Raw genomic sequence first — 22,500 nt, forward strand, 5'->3', positions numbered from 1 at the left:
TTATATTTACGTAATGCATGCGTGTTACAGTAGCAGATATTGGTTATCAATGAAAGACAAGGGATTTACCTGAAAAAAATGGTGAATTCTGCAAAAGAATTTCTTTTGCTCTTTTAGCACCGAGAAATGCTTTTGGTTTTACTTTGTCTACTGTGTTTTACATCCCCTGTTGTGTGTGATGTGGCTAGATGTCGAACACACATAGTGTGCTAAAGATACGGCGCTCTGGTCCTCTGGCAGATGCGCCGAACACCCCGGTCATCAGTGGGTACGTGACAGGTGAAGCGCTGAGTGAAGGTGAACGTCGCCTTCTGATGTGCCGGGTAATGGGCGGTAACCCACGCCCCTGGGTCACCTGGTACAGGCATGGGCGGCCTCTTAATCCCACGTCCATGATGAAAGACACGGTGGGAGTCTCCCTAAGCATCCCAGCCGCCTCTCTAAGTATCCCAGCCGCCTCCCTGAGCATCCCAGCCGCCTCCCTAAGCATCCCAGCCGCCTTCCTGAGCATCCCGACCGCCGACGCGCACGGCAACAATGTTAAGGAGGAAGGTGTCAGCGTAGCGCAGCTGGTGACGGCGACGCGGGAGGAAGACGGGGCGGTGTACGAGTGTCGGGTCACCAGCCAGCTGCTGGAGCGACCACTTATCACCAACGTCACGCTCACCGTGCACTGTAAGGCCAGCTATAGTTCTCTAGTCTCTGCTTAAGTTTCCCTACCTCTTCTGTAATTTCCCCCATCTAAACCTCATACTTGTATATGACTGAAGGAGCTTTATGATATAAAACATTAAGTTTCTTTGATTAATGTTTCTATGGTATATGCATTTTAATGTTGCTTACAACTACATATTTTGTTCGATAAAGATTTCTTTCTTCTAGTCATATCAAATGTTTCATCTAGCAGTAACTCTATGCTATCACACACACCCTACCTGTTCCCATGATCCTGTTAAGTGTTGTTATGACCTTATTAACAGTATCTGTGCATGCACGTGTCTGTTTAGTTCTACCGATTAAAATCCGGACAAATTTTCACCCTGTGTTCACTTAAGATGTCAAGGTGCCGAACATGCTCTTGATATTTGTCAGAACATTGGCTTGAATCCAATGTTCATCTAAACAGCAAATTCAGTTACGTTTCGCAAACTTGCAAAGAGTAACATTACTTTCCTAAAACCCGTTTAGGCATAAGAGTGATAACGAAAGTTCTGGTTCATATTAATATTTTTGTTTTTTTCTTTATAATACAATATTGTTTCTTTTCTCTACGAAATTTTTTGTACATCACAGTGGTAAAAATTTTCTACCAGTTATTTCTCCGTTATTTTCGAGGGACTTATTCGTTTTTCTCATTATGACTTTTTTTTTACCTACTCTTGGGGAAAGAAAAATCACCTCCATTTTTTTTATATTTTTTACGTTGTAGGCTCCAATCATCAAGGCTAGGCCTTGTTTGAAATATAAAGAGGTTAGTGAAATGAAGAGGGAAGAGACAAAGAAATGTATGAATTTCGGAGGAAGTGAATCTTTTTTTTTTCTATTGCCAGATCATAGTTTTTGGGAAAGACATAAAAGTGCTGAGAGTTCCAAAGTTTCGAGGCGTAAGAAGAGAAACAGTTATCAAAGCAGCTTACCCTTGAGTTGCCAACAGCCACACAGTAATCATCTTTTGACTCGACAGCTTTCTGAGAATTGCATGGTCTAGCTAATGATGGGGGCACACAAGCAGCCAGATCTCGTAAGCAAAAACCAAGGAAGTACCTATAGAAAAAGAAAAGTCAATTAATATTTTGACGTAGAGCATTTAGGTCAGGAGAAATGACAGGTCGGACCGCAATCGACTGAACTGTCAATAAAGGATGTAGAGATAGAACTATCCTAAATGTGAGTGCAGTAGTCCATACAATGACTGATCGGTCCTCAGTGTAAATGGAGCAATTGTTCGGAAGAAGAAAAATTTCAATCTAAACAGGACTCCCAATTTCTTAAAGGCAGACTTAGCTATTCCCTTAAAGTGAGGTTTCCGATATAGTGTTTATGTTAGTGTTGCCTAGTATGTTCAGTGAGTCAAGAGGTGGAATTACAGATCCATTAAATGAGAGAGGAGAGATGAGTAGTTTTCGATAGAGAGATGAGTAGAAACTGGGTCTTGGAGGCATTCAACGCTGAGATATCCTGTCCAAGTCTGTCTTTACTGTCGAAGTTGCGCCGAGGCGAGATGCGGAGAGAGAAGAAGGGATAGATTTGAAGGATGTATTTACTCGTCAGCATATGAGTGTCTTTCGTTATTTGTTGAAGAAAGGAAATCGTTGATAAAAGGGAGAAGTGTATGAGAATGAATAAAACCTTGAGGGACACCACTGTAAGTGGAGACGGTATGAGAGGCTGATCCATCAATGAATACGGAGATAGATCGGCAGGAGAGGAGGGTAGATATGAAGGAGGAAAAGAAGGGAGGAAAGCCAAAAGAGAGGAACTTTTAAAGATGGGACTTGGCTGCCATACCGTGTCAAAATTTTTGGATATATCAAGAGTAACCACGTAGGATTCCTCACAATCTTTCAGGGATAATGACTAGACATTAGTAAGACAGGATAGAATATCACCAGAGGTCTTGCCTTACGCAAGGTTTACTGATGATCAGAAAGAAGACTGAGGTTCAAGATGTCCGAGGATATAGAAGTTGAGGAAGAATTGAAAGACTTTGAAAATAGTCATGTCAAAGTAATAACACGACAGTTAGAGGGGTTGGTTAGACCGATCATTGTAATTAGGGATGGGATGCACCAAAGCACGCATCCAAGAAAACGGGAAAGCTCTTGTTTTTAAACAGAAGAGGAACGGACGAGCAAGCGCAGGTGCAAGTTTGGAGGCAGACTAATTTAGTAACCAGGGATGAATGCCACTGGATCCATAAGCATTACATGTGCAAAGGGAGATCAGCGCTTTTCGGACGGTTCGAAAAGAGATTATGGGAAGAGACATAGGATTAGTAAGAGGAACACGGGGTGGGTGTTGAGGTAATGTTACAGTCATCCAAAATAGAGTTAACGGAGACAAGACAACCCAAGAAAGTTACTTTTTGTTCGGATAAGTCCACTGTAATTTGATATGAACCATAATATTCGTTAAGCTGGCTAAAACAGCCAGACACCTGATCAACATTTCAAATTCGATTCAAAATCATCAATGCCTTCCAACCTGCTGCTTTGCATTGCTTAAGATTTAGATTCTGTTAGACATCCACGGCGTCTTTTCGCTTCTCAAATTGCAGTTACTTGACCCTTACGATCTCCATACATTAAGGATTAGAGATCCTGATGAAGGTCATGGATTCTTTGTGTGCGACATTTGATGAAGCTCAGAATTACTACTAGGACGTTCATTTTCACACTCTGATGCCTCAAAATTTCTGGAATGATAAGTCTTAAGTTTCCAATAGTGATTTTTTCGTTAATTTTCTACAGGTCACGGATCATTCCTTCAAGTAATCAGTGTTGACAGGAAGTCAGACGCAGAAAAAAGATTTTTATGGAGAAAAAAGAGAGGTGAGCATTTGGACATAACCCTAAATGAAACCATTATTGACAGGATAAGAAAGGGTTAACGAATACTATGAAGTAACGATTAGATAGAAGGCTTTACTTTAAAGACAGAGAAGAACAGAAAAGACAAAGTAAGGAACATGAGATAACAAAGACTTAGGCAACATTTTGTCAAATGTTCTGGAAATGTCGAGGGCTACGCCAAAAGTTTCACCAAATTCCCTGAGGGAGAAGCACCGGAGATGATTCTCGTACGAGAAAAACATCACCAGTGGATTTTGCAGTAGGAAAGTTGTATTGATGTTGTGAAAAGAGGGAATGGAATTCTAACTGTTCAAGAAAGTGAGAGCTTAGAAGCTGAATTACTTTAGATGTAGCAGAAGTGAGACCATTAGAGCAATAGTTAGGAGGGTTAGAACTGTCTCCTTTCTTAGCTGAGGGCAGGATGCACCGAATAAGCATTCAGGAGGGGTAGTTTTGGGTTTTCATTCGTAAATGAAATAGGTGAGCAAAAGAGTTACACTTCTTTAAGACCCGAGGAAGTATGACCTCCGGACCACTTGTAAGAGCTTTCTCGAGGATTATAAGAGGGCATCGATTCAGAAGAGTGTGATATTGGAGGGGCGCTAGACGTGCAAAAGATATGTCCAGAACAGAATTAGAGGAAAACAAGGTGCCGAAAGAAGTTACTTGACCAGTCGGAGGGTTAGCTATAGTTTGATCACATTGGAGAAAAAAGTAGGGAAGGTTTGGGCGATGCACCTGGTTCAGGATGAAAAATATGTGATAGCAGAAGGAGACAGTTGAGCACACTTCCTTTTTATAAAAGCGTGTATCACTCTCCGAGCAACAGATATACCATGATTCCGGGCCGAAGTGAAGGCATAATGAGATACTGGAGAATGGTGGTTTCATGATCCGATGCGCTTCGTTAAGCAAGAGTAAGAGCGACCTAACCATGAACGAGATCATTTTTTCCCTTGAGTTACTGTCTGGCTCAATGTCGCACATGTTTTTAAGGCTACGCCTGCTCTCCTAATCTATCCCATAACAATGCGCTCTTACGAGGGTCCCTTCCCGGCCTAGAGAAAATCCTACCGTGATATATGAGGTTAACCATTCCCGAGGTTTCTGGAAACGTCCTCCCCACCTTCACCACCACCACCACCACCATCACCCCACCCTACGCCCAGGAGTCTCTCCTTGTTGGCTGCCTTTTATGTGATATGGTGGACTTGGCAAATTGACAACAGGCTAGTGGCTGTAGTTCAAAATGGTGGTGTAAAGCGTCAATGGCAGAAAGGACCTTAAGGGTTAGGCAGGAATTTCGAGAAATATTTCAAGACGAGCCTACTTATTTTTCTTGCTTCTGGTGAAATCATGGCTCAGACAGGAGATTTTGGGCATTAAGGAACTAACCCACCGAACTCTCCAGAGAAAAGAACCTCTCCTGTACCTCCTTTTTCATATAGATTTTTACAAATGTAAAGAGAAAAAAATGGAGATGAGAACGACTCGATGTTGGTAACTTCTGGTGTGACAGTATTACTTTCGGTGAAAGTCACCTGGATCTCTTCCCTTGATTTTGAGGTTTTCGATCAATCATTTAGGAGTAATGATGAACTGATCTAAGACAAAACCTAAATCTACCTCTCCTGAACCCACTTTGTTCTTCCCCGGTCTGATGATTTTATATACATGCCTTTACCCTCTTCATCATCACTTTCACATATGACGTACCAGATCCACTCAACAAACGTGTACCTCTTTTGTGTGAACACTATCTTATACAACAATATATTCTTAACATGCACTGGATACATGGAATAAATGATGACGATTTGCCTGTGGGCAGGAGGGATTCGAGCACATTCCTACCACGCGAAAGGTTTAACGATTCCTTGATTGTCTCAGTGCCCAAAGTCTATCAATCATTTTCTTTCATGTTTATATGGATGCGAGGAATGGACTATAGATAGGGTTCTACGGAGGAGGTTGCGTGTGATAGAAATTAAATGCTTGAGGACAGTATGTGGTGCGAGGTAGTTTGATCGAGTAATGAAAGGGTATAAAAGATGTGTGGAAATAAAAAAGTATGGGTGAGAGAACAGAAAAGGGTGTGTTGAAATGGATTGGACATGAGGAAAGGTTGACAGAGAGGATGTACGTGTTAGAAGTGGAGGGAACAAGGAGAACGGTGAGATCAAGTTGGAGATGGAAGAATAGACTGAAAATACTTTTCAGGTATCGGGGCCTGAATATGATTGAGGATGAAAGGTATGCACGGGATAGGGTGAAATAGAAAGATATGGTATACAGGGGTCGACGTGCTGTCAATGGACTGAACAAGGGCATGTGAAGTGTCCAAGGTAAACCATACAAAGGTCTGTAAGGCCTGATTGTGGATGGGGGAATGTGGTCCCATTACATTAAATATGACATCCATACAAAACATGTGAGCTGACGCGGCCTTTCCTCGTCTGTTCCTGGCGCTACCACACTAAAGCGGGAAACAACGATCAAATATGATATATATATATATATATATATATATATATATATATATATATATATATATATATATATATATATATATATATACATATATATATATATATATATATATATATGGGATAGGGGAGAAAGAATACTTCCCACGTATTCCCTGCGTGTCGTAGAAGGCGACTAAAAGGGGAGGGAGCGGGGGGCTGGAAATCCTCCCCTCTCGTTTTTTTTTAATTTTCCAAAAGAAGGAACAGAGAATTGGGCCAGGTGAGGGTATTCCCTCAAAGGCCCAGTCCTCTGTTCTTAACGCTACCTCGCTAATGCGGGAAATGGCAAATAGTTTGAAAGAAAGAAAAAGATATATATATATATATATATATATATATATATATATATATATATATATATATATATATATATATGTATGTATTGGAAAGGATCACAATTTTGCGCGTGATCAAGATATTCCTATGAGTCCACGGGGAAAATGCAACACGAAAAGTTCCCAAGTGCACTTTCGTGTAATAATCATATCATCAGGGGAAACACAAGAGAGAAATATAACAATCACTTGATATACATCGAAGAGACGGAGCTAGGACGCCATTTGGTAAACATGTGATTGTCCAAAACATACAACGAGCGTTCATAAACTTATCATTTTACAAATCTTATCAGCAATAAAGTTATCTAATTTGTATAGACCATCACTAATATTAAGATTATAATTCTTTGGGTATTTAATAATTGAAGATTCAATGATATTTCTCTTGGTAATAGAGTTAGAGTTAATAACTGAGATGGCGTTACTCCAGTCAATACAATAATCATAGTTTTTAACATGATTGAACAAGGGATTTGATTCTTGTCCCGTTCTTATACTATATTTATGTTGCTTAATTCTAACAGAAAGATCCTTACCAGTCTGACCAACATAAGATTTATCACAGTTTCCACAAGGAACTTTGTAGATGCAACCAAGAGAATTTTCTGGTGAACTCCTGATTAAGATATTCTTTATAGTATTATTGTTGCTAAAGGCAACATTTACATTAAAGGATTTAAGCAACATGGGAAGCAAGGTGAGATTATTATTAAAAGGTAGAACTAAAAGATTCTTGATGTCAATGGGAAGTTTGGGCTCAACTCTATAGAATGATTTCTTTGCTAACTTAAGGGATTTATCAATGAAAGATCTAGGGAACTTTAACTAAGATCCAATGGAATATATCTTCTCAAACTCATCATCAATAAACTCTGGACTGCAAATACGTAATGAACTAAGGAACATAGATTGAAATGATGATAATTTAATTTTGTCATGTTGAGATGAGTAATGATGGATATATGAGCATACATTGGTGGGTTTTCTGTATATGCTAAACCTAAACTTGTTAACTTACCATTATTTTCATTTTCTACATTAAATTTGATGGAAGGTACTAAATTGTTAAGTAAGGGGAGAAATATTTGTAAATTTTCATTTTCATTTGTTGTATTAACTGGAGTAACGCCATCTCAGTTATTAACTCTAACTCTATCACCAAGAGAAATATCATTGAATCTTCAATTATTAAATACACAAAGAATTATAATCTTAATATTAGTGATGGTCTATACAAATTAGATAACTTTATTGTTGATAAGATTTCTAAAATGATAAGTTTATGAGCGCTCGTTGTATGTTTTGGAAAATCACATGATTACCAAATGCCGTCCTAGCTTCGTCTCTTCGATGTATATCAACTGACTGTTATATTTCTCTTTTGTGTCTCCCCTGATGATGTGATTATTACACGAAAGTGCACTTGGGAACTTTTAGTGTTTCATTTTCCCCGTGGAATCGTAGGAATATATTTCTTTTTTCTTTCATACTATTCGCCATTTCCCGCATTAGCGAGGCAGCGTTAAGAACAGAGGACTGGGCCTTAGAGGGAATATCCTCACCTGGCCCCCTTCTCTGTTCCTTCTTTTGGAAAAAAAAGAAAAAAAAAAAAAAAAAAAAAAACGAGAGGGGAGGATTTCCAGCCACACGCTCCCTCCCCTTTTAGTCGCCTCCTACGACACGCAGAGAATACGTGGGAAGTATTCTTTCTCCCCTATCCCCAGGGATAAGGAATATATATATATATATATATATATATATATATATATATATATATATATATATATATATATATATATATATATATATATATATATATATATATATATATATATATATATATATATATATATATATATATATATATATATATATATATATATATATATATATATATATATATATATATATATATATATATATATATATATATATATATATATATATATATATATATATATATATATATATATATATATATATATATATATATATAAGCGTATATATATATATATATTTAATGTATGTATGACTCATGGAGAGGTGCCTGAGGATTGGCGGAATGCGTGCATAGTGCCATAGTACAAAGGCAAAGGGGATAAGAGTGAGTGCTCAAATTACAGAGGTATAAGTTTGTTGAGTATTCCTGGTAAATTATATGGGAGGATATTGATTGAGAGGGTGAAGGCATGTACAGAGCATCAGATTGGGGAAGAGCAGAGTGGTTTCAGAAGTGGTAGAGGATGTGTGGATCAGGTGTTTGCTTTGAAATATGTATGTGAGAAATACTTAGAAAAGCAAATGGATTTGTATATACCATTTATGGATCTGGAGAAGGCATATGATAGAGTTGATAGAGATGCTCTGTGGAAGGTATTAAGAATATATGGTGTGGGAGGCAAGTTGTTAGAAGCAGTGAAAAGTTTTTATCGAGGATGTAAGGCATGTGTACGTGTAGGAAGAGAGGAAAGTGATTGGTTCTCAGTGAATGTAGGTTTGCGGCAGGGGTGTGTGATGTCTCCATGGTTGTTTAATTTGTTTATGGATGGGGTTGTTAGGGAGGTGAATGCAAGACTTTTGGAAAGAGGGGCAAGTATGAAGTCTGTTGGGGATGAGGGAGCTTGGGAAGTGAGTCAGTTGTTGTTCGCTGATGATACAGCGCTGGTGGCTGATTCATGTGAGAAACTGCAGAAGCTGGTGACTGAGTTTGGTAAAGTGTGTGAAAGAAGAAAGTTAAGAGTAAATGTGAATAAGAGCAAGGTTATTAGGTACAGTAGGGTTGAGGGTCAAGTCAATTGGGAGCTGAGTTTGAATGGAGAAAAACTGGAGGAAGTGAAGTGTTTTAGATATCTGGGAGTGGATCTGGCAGCGGATGGAACCATGGAAGCGGAAGTGGATCATAGGGTGGGGGAGGGGGCGAAAATTCTGGGAGCCTTGAAGAATGTGTGGAAGTCGAGAACATTATCTCAGAAAGCAAAAATGGGTATATTTGAAGGAATAGTGGTGTCAACAATGTTGTATGGTTGCGAGGCGTGGGCTATGGATAGAGTTGTGCGCAGGAGGATGGATGTGCTGGAAATGAGATGTTTGAGGACAATATGTGGTGTGAGGTGGTTTGATCGAGTAAGTAACGTAAGGGTAAGAGAGATGTGTGGAAATAAAAAGAGCGTGGATGAGAGAATAGAAGAGGGTGTTTTGAAATGGTTCGGGCACATGGAGAGAATGAGTGAGGAAAGATTGACCAAGAGAATATATGTGTCGGATACGGAGGGAACGAGGAGAAGAGGAAGACCAAATTGGAGGTGGAAAGAAGGAGTGAAAAAGATTTTGTGTGATCGGGGCCTGAACATGCAGGAGGGTGAAAGGAGGGCAAGGAATAGAGTGATTTGGAGCGATGTGGTATACCGGGATTGACGTGCTGTCCGTGGATTGAATCAAGGCATGTGAAGCGTCTGGGGTAAACCATGGAAAGCTGTGTAGGTATGTATATTTGCGTGTGTGGACGTATGTATATACATGTGTATGGGGGTGGGTTGGGCCATTTCTTTCGTCTGTTTCCTTGCGCTACCTCGCAAACGCGGGAGACAGCGACAAAGCAAAAAAAAAAAAAAAAAAATATATATATATATATATATATATATATATATATATATATATATATATATATATATATATATATATATATATATATATATATATATATATATATATAAATGATTTGGTAAACAGAGAAGAGGTAGTAAAAGCTTTGCGGAAGATGAAAGCCGGCAAGGCAGCAGGTTTGGATGGTATTGCAGTGGAATTTATTAAAAAAGGGGGTGACTATATTGTTGACTGGTTGGTAAGGTTATTTAATGTATGTATGACTCATGGTGAGGTGCCTGAGGATTGGCGGAATGCGTGCATAGTGCCATTGTACAAAGGCAAAGGGGATAAGAGTGAGTGCTCAAATTACAGAGGTATAAGTTTGTTGAGTATTCCTGGTAAATTATATGGGAGGGTATTGATTGAGAGGGTGAAGGCATGTACAGAGCATCAGATTGGGGAAGAGCAGTGTGGTTTCAGAAGTGGTAGAGGATGTGTGGATCAGGTGTTTGCTTTGAAGAATGTATGTGAGAAATACTTAGAAAAGCAAATGGATTTGTATGTAGCATTTATGGATCTGGAGAAGGCATATGATAGAGTTGATAGAGATGCTCTGTGGAAGGTATTAAGAATATGTGGTGTGGGAGGCAAGTTGTTAGAAGCAGTGAAAAGTTTTTATCGAGGATGTAAGGCATATGTTCGTGTAGGAAGAGAGGAAAGTGATTGGTTCTCAGTGAATGTAGGTTTGCGGCAGGGGTGTGTGATGTCTCCATGGTTGTTTAATTTGTTTATGGATGGGGTTGTTAGGGAGGTAAATGCAAGAGTCTTGGAAAGAGGGGCAAGTATGAAGTCTGTTGGGGATGAGAGAGCTTGGGAAGTGAGTCAGTTGTTGTTCGCTGATGATACAGCGCTGGTGGCGGATTCATGTGAGAAACTGCAGAAGCTGGTGACGGAGTTTGGTAAAGTGTGTGAAAGAAGAAAGTTAAGAGTAAATGTGAATAAGAGCAAGGTTATTAGGTACAGTAGGGTTGAGGGTCAAGTCAATTGGGAGGTGAGTTTGAATGGTGAAAAACTGGAGGAAGTGAAGTGTTTTAGATATCTGGGAGTGGATCTGTCAGCGGATGGAACCATGGAAGCGGAAGTGGATCATAGGGTGGGGGAGGGGGCGAAAATTTTGGGAGCCTTGAAAAATGTGTGGAAGTCGAGAACATTATCCCGGAAAGCAAAAATGGGTATGTTTGAAGGAATAGTAGTTCCAACAATGTTGTATGGTTGCGAGGCGTGGGCTATGGATAGAGTTGTGCGCAGGAGGATGGATGTGCTGGAAATGAGATGTTTGAGGACAATGTGTGGTGTGAGGTGGTTTGATCGAGTAAGTAACGTAAGGGTAAGAGAGATGTGTGGAAATAAAAAGAGCGTGGTTGAGAGAGCAGAAGAGGGTGTTTTGAAATGGTTTGGGCACATGGAGAGAATGAGTGAGGAAAGATTGACCAAGAGGATATATGTGTCGGAGGTGGAGGGAACGAGGAGAAGAGGAAGACCAAATTGGAGGTGGAAAGATAGAGTGAAAAGGATTTTGTGTGATCGGGGCCTGAACATGCAGGAGGGTGAAAGGAGGGCAAGGAATAGAGTGAATTGGAGCGATGTGGTATACAGGGGTTGACGTGCTGTCAGTGGATTGAATCAAGGCATGTGAAGCGTCCGGGGTAAACCATGGAAAGCTGTGTAGGTATGTATATTTGCGTGTGTGGACGTGTGTATGTACATGTGTATGGGGGGGGTTGGGCCATTTCTTTCGTCTGTTTCCTTGCGCTACCTTGCAAACGCGGGAGACAGCGACAAAGTATAAAAAAAAAAAGAAAAAAAAAAATATATATATATATATATATATATATATATATATATATATATATATATATATATATATATATTCCCTGGGGATAGGGGAGAAAGAATACTTCCCACGTATTCCCTGCGTGTCGTAGAAGGCGACTAAAAGGGGAGGGAGCGGGGGGCTGGAAATCCTCCCCTCTCAAATTTTTTTTAATTTTCCAAAAGAAGGAACAGAGAAGGGGGCCAGGTGAGGATATTCCCTCAATGGCCCAGACCTCAGTTCTTAACGCTACCTCGCTAACGCGGGAAATGGCGAATAGTTTGAAAAAAAAAAAATATATATATATATATATATATATATATATATATATATATATATATATATATATATACATATATATATATATATATATATATATATATATATATATATATATATATATATATATATATATATATATATATATATACACATATATATGTTTGTGTGTGTGTGTGTGTGTGTGTGTGTGTCTGTGTCTGTGTGTGTCTGTGTGTTTGATGATAGAGTGGCAGATATACGGTGTTTTGGTCGAGGTAGTGAGCAAAGTTAGAGGGTTAGGGAGAATGATTTGGTAAACAGAAAAGAGGTAGCAAAAGCTTTCCGGAAGTTGAAAACCGACAAGCCAGCGGGTTTGGATGGTATTGCAGTGGAATTTATGATAAAAGGGGGTGACTGTAATGTTAACTGGTTGGTAAGGTTATTTGATGTACGTATGACTCATGGTGAGGTGCCTGAGGATTGGTGGAATGCGTGCATAGAGCCATTGTACAAAGGCAAAGGGAATTAAAGTGAATGCTCAGATTACAGAGTTATAAGTTTGTTGAGTATTCTTGGGCAATTATATGGGAGGTGATTGATTGAACAGGTGAAGGAGTGTAAGGAGCATCAGATTGGGGAAGAGCAGTGCGGTTTCAGAAGTGGTAGAGGATGTGTGGATCAGGTGTTTGCTTTGAAGAATGTATGCGAGAAATACTTAGAAATGCAAATGGGTTTGTCTGTAGCGTTTATGGATCTAGAGAAGGCATATGATAGAGTTGATAGAGATGCTCTGTGGAAGGTATTAAGAATATATGGTGTGGAATGCAAGTTGTTAGAAGCAGTGAATTGATTTTATCGAGGATATAAGGAATGTGCACGAGTAGGAAGAGAGGAAAGTGATTGGTTCTCAGTGAATGTTGGTTTGTGGTAGGGATGGGTATTGTCTTCATAGTTGTTTAATTTGTTTGTGGATGGGGATTCCTAGGGAGGTGAATGCAAGAGTTCTGGAGAGAGGGGCAAGTGTGCAGTCTGTTGCGGATGAGTGAGCTTTGGAAGTGAGTCATTTGTTGTTCGCTGATGATACAGCGCTGGTGGCTGATTCGAGTGAAAAACTGCAGAAGCTGGTGACTGAGTTTGGTAAGGGGTGTGAAAGAAGAAACCTGAGAGTAAATGTGAATAAGAGCAAGGTTATCTGGTATAGTAGGGTTGAGGGACAAGTCAATTGGGAGGTACGTTTGAATGGAGAAAAATAGGAGGAAGTGAAGTGCTTTAGATATCTGGGAGTGGATTTGGCAGCGGATGGAACCATGGAAGCAGAAGTGAACAATAGGGTTAAGGAGGGGGCGAAAGTTCTGGGAGCGTTGAAAAATGTGTGGAAATCGAGAACGTTATCTTGGAAAGCAAAAATGGGTATGTTTGAAGGAATAGTGGCTCCAGCAATATTATATAGTTGTGAGGCGTGGGCTATAGATAGAGTTGTGCGGAGGAGGGTGGATGTGCTTGAAATGAGATGTTTGAGGATAATATGTGGTGTGAGGTAGTTTGATCGAGTAAGTAATGAAAGGGTAAGAGAGATGTGTGGTAATAAAATGAGTGTGGCAGAGAGTGCAGAATAGGGTGTTTTGAAATTGTTTGGTCACATGAAGAGAATGAGTGAGTAAAAGATTGACCAGGAGCATATATGTGTCAGAGGTGGAGGGAACGAAGAGATGTGGGAGACCAAATTGGAGGAGGAAAGATGGAATGAAAAAGTTTCTGAGTGATCGGGGCCTGAACATGCAGGAGGGTGAAAGTCGTGTAAGGAATTGAGTGAATTGGAACGATATGGTATACTGGGGTCGGTGTGCTATCAATGGATTGAACTAGGGCATGTGAAGCGTCTGGGGTAAACAATGGAAAGTTTTGTGGAGCCTGGATGTGGAAAGGGAGCTTTGTTTTCGGTGCATTATACATGACAGCTAGTGACTGAGTGTGAACGAATGTGGTTTTTGTTTTCTTTTCCTAGCGCTACCTCGCGCACATGTGGGAGGAGGGGGTTGTCATTTCATGTGTGGCGGAGTGGCGACGGAAATGAATAAGGGCAGACAGTATGAATTATGTACATGTACATATATGTATGTGTCTGTGTGTGTATATACATGTATACGTTGAGATGTATAGGTATGTATATGTGCGTGTGTGGACGTGTATGTTTATGCATGTGTATGTGGGAGGTTTGGGCCATTCTTTCGTCTGTTTCCTTGCGGGAGACAGCGGCAAAGTATAATGAAAAAAAATAATATATATATATATATATATATATATATATATATATATATATATATATATATATATATATATATATATATATATATATATATATATTATCCCTGGGGATAGGGGATTAAGAGTACTTCCCACGTATTCCCTGCGTGTCGTAGAAGGCGACTAAAAGGGGAGGGAGCGGGGGGCTGGAAATCCTCCCCTCTCGGTTTTTTTTTAATTTTCCAAAAGAAGGAACAGAGAATTGGGCCAGGTGAGGGTATTCCCTCAAAGGCCCAGTCCTCTGTTCTTAACGCTACCTCGCTAATGCGGGAAATGGCGAATAGTTTGAAAGAAAGAAAGAAAAGATATATATATATATATATATATATATATATATATATATATATATATATATATATATATATATATATATACATATATATATATATATACATATATATATATATATATATATATATATATATATATATATATATATATATATATATATATATATATATATATATATATATATATATATATATATATATATATATATATATATATATATGTATATACATATATATATATATATATATAAATATATATATATATATATATATATATATATATATATATATATATATATATATATATATATATATATATATATATATATATATATATATATATATATATATATATATATATATATATATATATATGTATATATATATATATATATGTATATATATATATATATATATATATATATATATATATATATATATATATATATATATATATATATATATATTTATATATATATATATATATATATATATATATATATATATATATATATATATATATATGTATATTTATATATTCATTCATTTATTTTGCTTTGTCGCTGTCTCCCGCGTTTGCAAATTAGCGCAAGGAAACAGACGAAAGAAATGGCCAAACCCACCCCCATACACATGTATATACATACACGTCCACACACGCAAATATATATACCCATACATCTAAATGTACACATATATATACACACACAGACACATACATATATACACATGCACACAATTAACACTGTCTACCTTTATTCATTCCCATCGCCACCTCGCCACAAATGGAATACCATCCCCCTTCCCCGTCATGTGTGCGAGGTAGCGCAAGGAAAAGACAACAAAGGCCCCATTCGTTCACACTCAGTCTCTAGCTGTCATGCAATAATGCACCGAAACCACAGCTCCCTTTCCACATCCAGGCCACACAGAACTTTCCATGGTTTACCCCAGACGCTCATATGCCCTGATTCACTCCATTGACAGCACGTCGACCCCGGTATACCACAGCGATCCAATTCACTCTATTCCTTGCCCACCTTTCACCCTCCTGAATGTTCAGGCCCCGATCACTCAAAATCTTTTTCACTCCATCTTTCCGCCTCCAATTTGGTCTCCCACTTCTCCTCGTTCCCTCCACCTCCGACATATATACCCTCTTGGTCAATCTTTCCTCACTCATTCTCTCCATGTGCCCAAACCCTTTCAAAACACTCTCTTCTGCTCTCTCAACCACTCTCTTTTTATTTCCCCACGTCTCTCTTACCCTATTATTACTTACTCGATCAAAGCATCTCACACCACACAATGTCCTCAAACATCTCATTTCCAGCACATCCACCCTCCTGTGCACAACTCTATCCATAGCCCACGACACAATTCCTTCAAACATAGCCATTTTTGTTTTCGGAGATAATGTTCTCGACCTCAAGACATACTTTAAGGCTCCCAGGATTTTCGACCCCTCCCCCACCCCATTATTCACATCCGCTTCGATGGCTCCATCCGCTGCCAGATCCACTCCCAGATATCTAAAACCCTTTACTTCTAGTTTTTCTCCATTCAAACTTACCTCCCAGTTGACTTGACCCTCAACCCTACTGTACCTAATAACCTTGCTCTTATTCACATTTACTCTTAACTTTCTTCTTTCACACACTTTACCAAACTCAGTCACCAGCTTCTGCAGTTTCTCACATGAATCAGCCAGCAGCGCTGTATCATCAGCGAACAATAACTGACTCACTTCCCCAGCTCTCTCATCCCCAACAGACTGCATATTTGGCCCTCTTTCCAAAACTCTTGCATTCACCTACCTAACAACTCCATCCATCAACAAATTAAACAACCATGGAGTTGATAGAGATGCTCTGTGGAAGGTATTAAGAATATATGGTGTGGGAGGAAAGTTGTTAGAGGCAGTGAAAAGTTTTTATCGAGGATGTAAGGCATGTGTACGTGTAGGAAGAGAGGAAAGTGATTGGTTCTCAGTGAATGTAGGTCTGCGGCAGGGGTGTGTGATGTCTCTATGGTTGTTTAATTTGTTTATGGATGGGGTTGTTAGGGAGGTAAATGCAAGACGGGCAAGAATGAAGTCTGTTGGGGATGAGAGAGCTTGGGAAGTGAGTCAGTTGTTGTTCGCTGATGATACAGCGCTGGTGGCTGATTCATGTGAGAAACTGCAGAAGCTGGTGACTGAGTTTGGTAAAGTGTGTGGAAGAAGAAAGTTAAAAGTAAATGTGAATAAGAGCAAGGTTATTAGGTACAGTCGGGTTGAGGGTCAAGTCAATTGGGAGGTGAGTTTGAATGGAGAAAAACTGGAGGAAGTGAAGTGTTTTAGATATCTGGGAGTGGATCTGGCAGCGGATGGAGCCATGGAAGCGGAAGTGGATCATAGGGTGGGGGAGTGGGCGAAAATTCTGGGGGCCTTGAAGAATGTGTGGAAGTCGAGAACATTATCTCGGAAAGCAAAAATGGGTATGTTTGAAGGAATAGTGGTTCCAACAATGTTGTATGGTTGCGAGGCGTGGGCTATGGATAGAGTTGTCCGCAGGAGGATGGATGTGCTGGAAATGAGATGTTTGAGGACAATGTGTAGTGTGAGGTGGTTTGATCGAGTGAGTAACGTAAGGGTAAGAGAGATGTGTGGAAATAAAAAGAGCGTGGTTGAGAGAGCAGAAGAGGGTGTTTTGAAATGGTTTGGGCACATGGAGAGAATGAGTGAGGAAAGATTGACCAAGAGGATATATGTGTCAGAGGTGGAGGGAACGAGGAGAAGAGGGAGACCAAATTGGAGGTGGAAAGATGGAGTGAAAAAGATTTTGTGTGATCGGGGCCTGAACATGCAGGAGGGTGAAAGGAGGGCAAGGAATAGAGTGAATTGGAGCGATGTGGTATACCGGGGTTGACGTGCTGTCAGTGGATTGAATCAAGGCATGTGAAGCGTCTGGGGTAAACCATGGAAAGCTGTGTAGGTATGTATATTTGCGTGTGTGGACGTATGTATATACATGTGTATGGGGGGGGGTTGGGCCATTTCTTTCGTCTGTTTCCTTGCGGGAGACAGCGACAAAGTATAATAAAAAAAAAATAATATATATATATATATATATATATATATATATATATATATATATATATATATATATATATATATATATATATATATATATATATATATATATATATATTAACATATATATATATATATAAGTAAGATTATTAGTGAAAGAGAAGAGAGAGGCATTTGGACGATTTTTCAGGGAAAAAATGCAAATGAATGGGAGATGTATAAAAGAAAGAGGCAGGAGGTCAAGAGAAAGATGCAAAAGGTGAAAAAGAGGGCAAATGAGAGTTGGGGTGAGAGAGTATCATTAAATTTCAGGGAGAATAAAAAGATGTTTTGGAAGGAGGTAAATAAAGTGCGTAAGACAAGGGAGCAAATGGGAACTTCAGTGAAGGGGGCTAATGGGGAGGTGATAAGTAATGGTGATGTGAGAAGGAGATGGAGTGAGTATTTTGAAGGTTTGTTGAATGTGTTTGATGATAGAGTGGCAGATATAGGGTGTTCTGGTCGAGGTGGTGTGCAAAGTGAGAGTTTTAGGGAAAATGATTTGGTAAATAGACAAGAGGTAGTATAAGCTTTACGGAAGATGAAAGCCGGCAAGGCAGCAGGTTTGGATGGTATTGCAGTGGAATTTATTAAAAAAGGGGGTGACTGTATTGTTGACTGGTTGGTAAGGTTATTTAATGTATGTATGATGCATGTTAAGGTGCCTGAAGATTGGCGGGCTGCTTGCATAATGCCATTGTACAAAGGCAAAAGGGATAAGATTGAGTGCTCAAATTACAGAGGAATAAATTTGTTGAGTATTCCTGGTAAATTATATGGGAGGGTATTGATTGAGAGGGTGAAGGCATGTACAGTGCATCAGATTGGGGAATAGCAGTGTGGTTTCAGAAGTGGTAGAGGATGTGTGGATCAGGTCTTTGCTTTGAAGAATGTATGTGAGAAATATTTAGAAAAACAAATGGATTTGTATGTAGCATTTATTGATCTGGAGAAGGTATATGATAGAGTTGGTAGAGATGCTCTGTGGAAGGTTTTAAGAATATATGGTGTGGGAGACAAGTTGTTAGAAGCAGTGAAAAGCTTTTATCGAGGATGTAAGGCATGTGCACGTGTAGGAAGAGAGGAAAGTGATTGATTCTCAGTAATTGTAGGTTTGCGGCAGGGGTGTGTGATGTCTCCATGGTTGTTTAATTTGTTTATGGATGGGGTTGTTAGGGAGGTGAATGCAAGAGTTTTGGAAAGTGGGGCAAGTATGCAGTCTGTTGTGGATAAGAGAGCTTGGGAAGTGAGTCAGTTGTTGTTCGCTGATGATAAAGCGCTGGTGGCTGATTCATGTAAGAAACTGTAGAAGCTGGTGACTGAGTTTGGTAAAGTGTGTGAAAGAAGAAAGTTAAGAGTAAATGTGAATAAGAGGAAGGTTATTAGGTACAGTAGGGTTGAGGGCCAAGTCAATTGGGAGGTACGTTTGAATGGAGAAAAACTGGAGGAAGTAAAGTGTTTTAGATATCTGGGAGTGAATCTGGCAGCGGGTGGAACCATGGAAGCGAAGTGAATCATAGGGTGGGGGAGGGGGTGAAAATTCTGGGAGCCTTGAAGAATGTTTGGAAGTCGAAAACATTATCTCGGAAAGCAAAAATGGGTATGTTTGAAGGAATAGTGGTTTCAACAATGTTGTATGGTTGCGAGGCGTGAGCTACGGATAGAGTTTTGTGCAGGAGGGTGGATGTGCTGGAAATGAGATGTTTGAGGGCAATATGTGGTGTGAGGTGGTTTGATCGAGTAAGTAATGTAAGGGTAAGAGAGATGTGTGGAAATAAAAAGAGTGTGGTTGAGAGAGCAGAAGAGGGTGTTTTGAAATGGTTTGGTCACATGGAGAGAATGAGTGAGGAAAGATTGACCAAGATGATATATGTGTCAGAGGTGGAGGGAACGAGGAGAAGTGGGAGACCAAATTGGAGGTGGAAAGATGGAGTGAAAAAGATTTTGAGTGATCGGGGCCTGAACATACAGGAGGGTGAAAGGCATGCAAGGAATAGAGTGTATTGGAACGATGTGGTATGCCGGGGTCAACGTGCTGTCAATGGATTGAACCAGGGCATGTGAAGCTTCTTGGGTAAACCATGGAAAATGTGTTGGGCCTGGATGTGGAAAGAGAGCTGTGGTTTCGGTGCATTATTACATGACAGCTAGAGACTGAGTATGAACGAATGGGGCCTTTGGTGTCTTTTCCTAGCGCCACCTCGCACACATGAGGGTGGAGGGTGTTGTTATTCCATGTGTGGCGAGGTGGCGATGGGAACAAATAAAGTCAGACAGTAAGAATTATGTACATGTGTATATATGTATATGTCTGTCTGTGTATATATATGTGTACATTGAGATGTATAGGTATGTATATTTGCGTGTGTGGACGTGCATGTATATACATGTGTATGTGGGCGGGTTGGTCCATTCTTTCGTCTTTTTCCTTGCGCTACCTCGCAGCGACAAAGCAAAATAAATATAGATATGAATATATATATATATATATATATATATATATATATATATATATATATATATATATATATATATATATATATATATATATATATATATATATATATATATATATATATACACATGTATATATATATATATATATATATATATATATATATATATATATATATATATATATATATATATATATATATATATATATATATATATATATATATATATATATATATATATATATATATATATATATATATATATATATATACATATATATATATATATATATATATATATATATATATATATATATATATATATATATATATATATATATATCTTTCTCTTTCTTTCATAGTATTCGCCATTTCCCGCTATAGCGAGGTAGCGTTAAGAACAGAGGACTGGGCCTTTGAGGGAATATCCTCACCTGGCCTCCTTCTCTGTTCCATCTTTTGGAAAAAAAAAATATTTATATATATATATATATATATATATATATATATATATATATATATATATATATATATATATATATATACATATATATATATATATATATATATATATATATGGGAGCCTTGAAGAATGTGTGGAAGTCGAGAACATTATCTCGGAAAGGAAAAATGGGTATGTTTGAAGGAATAGTGGTTCCAACAATGTTGTATTGTTGCGAGGCGTGGGCTATGGATAGAGTTGTGCGCAGGAGGATGTATGTGCTGGAAATGAGATGTTTGAGGACAATGTGTGGTGTGAGGTGGTTTGATCGAGTAAGTAACGTAAGGGTAAGAGAGATGTGTGGAAATAAAAAGAGCGTGGTTGAGAGAGCAGAAGAGGGTGTTTTGAAATGGTTTGGGCACATGGAGAGAATGAGTGAGGAAAGATTGACCAAGAGGATATATGTGTCGGAGGTGGAGGGAACGAGGAGAAGAGGGAGACCAAATTGGAGGTGGAAAGATGGAGTGAAAAAGATTTTGTGTGATCGGGGCCTGAACATGCAGGAGGGTGAAAGGAGGGCAAGGAATAGAGTGAATTGGAGCGATGTGGTATACCGAGGTTGACGTGCTGTCAGTGGATTGAATCAAGGCATGTGAAGCGTCTGGGGTAAACCATGGAAAGCTGTGTAGGTATGTATATTTGCGTGTGTGGACGTATGTATATACATGTGTATGGGGGTGGGTTGGGCCATTTCTTTCGTCTGTTTCCATGCGCTACCTAGCAAACGCGGGAGACAGCGACAAAGCAAAAAAAAAAAAAAAAAAAATATATATATATATATATATATATATAAATCTTTTCTTTTCTTTTAAACTATTCGCCATTTCCCGCATTAGCGAGGTAGCGTTAGGAACAGAGGACTGGGCCTTTTTTGGAACATCCTCACCTGGCTCCCTCTGTTCCTTCTTTTGGAAAATAATATTATAAAATTATATATATATATATATATAATTTCTATGTATAAGTTTTGTTCTTTTTTGATATCATGAATAAGGTTAAACCTTTTTCAACACATGAGAAGGTAATGAATCATGAGATCAAATATCCTCACAACAGGAAAGAAAGGAAATGTAGTAGAAAATCAGTGAAATCTCAATAAAAAGAGCACGTATCTTAGATTGTCTTATTGTTGATTGAATAACTACAGGTCTCTTTATTCACTTGGTTGTCTTCGAATGAAGAAAATCACTTTAGTATGATCTACTTTCATAACACGGAAAAACAAATTCATGTAAGTTTTGTGCACACATGGTTTTCAAGCACATCCCCCTTGCTTACCATTGTAAGCATCAGACACTGACGCAACGTTTCCTTAGGAAGAACTCATGTATGAATGCTTGAACATCAGGAGGCTTGGTTTAATACTGATGTAAAGATTAAAGACGGTTTCATACTTTCCCACACCACAACACCTAAACTTGTCCATCTTCAGTACTGGTTGTGAGCTAAGCAGTAATCAGTGCTGGCAAATTAAGATTAAGTCACCACGTCAATAACAGTCCGCAAATACTTGGAAAACCTCAAAAAGTTTAGATTCACGGTGGATATACCACTCACACACGTGAAATCCTTGGAACGTCTAATAACCATTTCCTCTGGCAAGGCAATTCACATTTTGGATGTAAACGGTGAGCGAAAAAAGCCCTTTTTTGCAAACATGCCCATAACGGAACTCAAGC

At 38.8% G+C, this 22,500-nt stretch overlaps 1 protein-coding gene across 2 annotated transcripts in view; it reads left to right on the plus strand.

Moving 5' to 3' along the window:
- The window catches only part of LOC139757573 (nephrin-like), a 943,851-nt gene that overhangs the window by 617,225 nt on the left and 304,126 nt on the right, over positions 1-22,500 (plus strand). For both annotated transcript variants that reach the window (XM_071678177.1, XM_071678178.1), the window contains exon 6: positions 241-675. In XM_071678177.1, coding sequence (XP_071534278.1) covers positions 241-675 — 435 coding nt within the window. The remainder of the gene's footprint in view (positions 1-240; positions 676-22,500) is intronic.

The sequence above is a fragment of the Panulirus ornatus genome, chromosome 27 (assembly GCF_036320965.1).
Source record: "Panulirus ornatus isolate Po-2019 chromosome 27, ASM3632096v1, whole genome shotgun sequence".
NCBI lineage: Eukaryota > Metazoa > Arthropoda > Malacostraca > Decapoda > Palinuridae > Panulirus > Panulirus ornatus.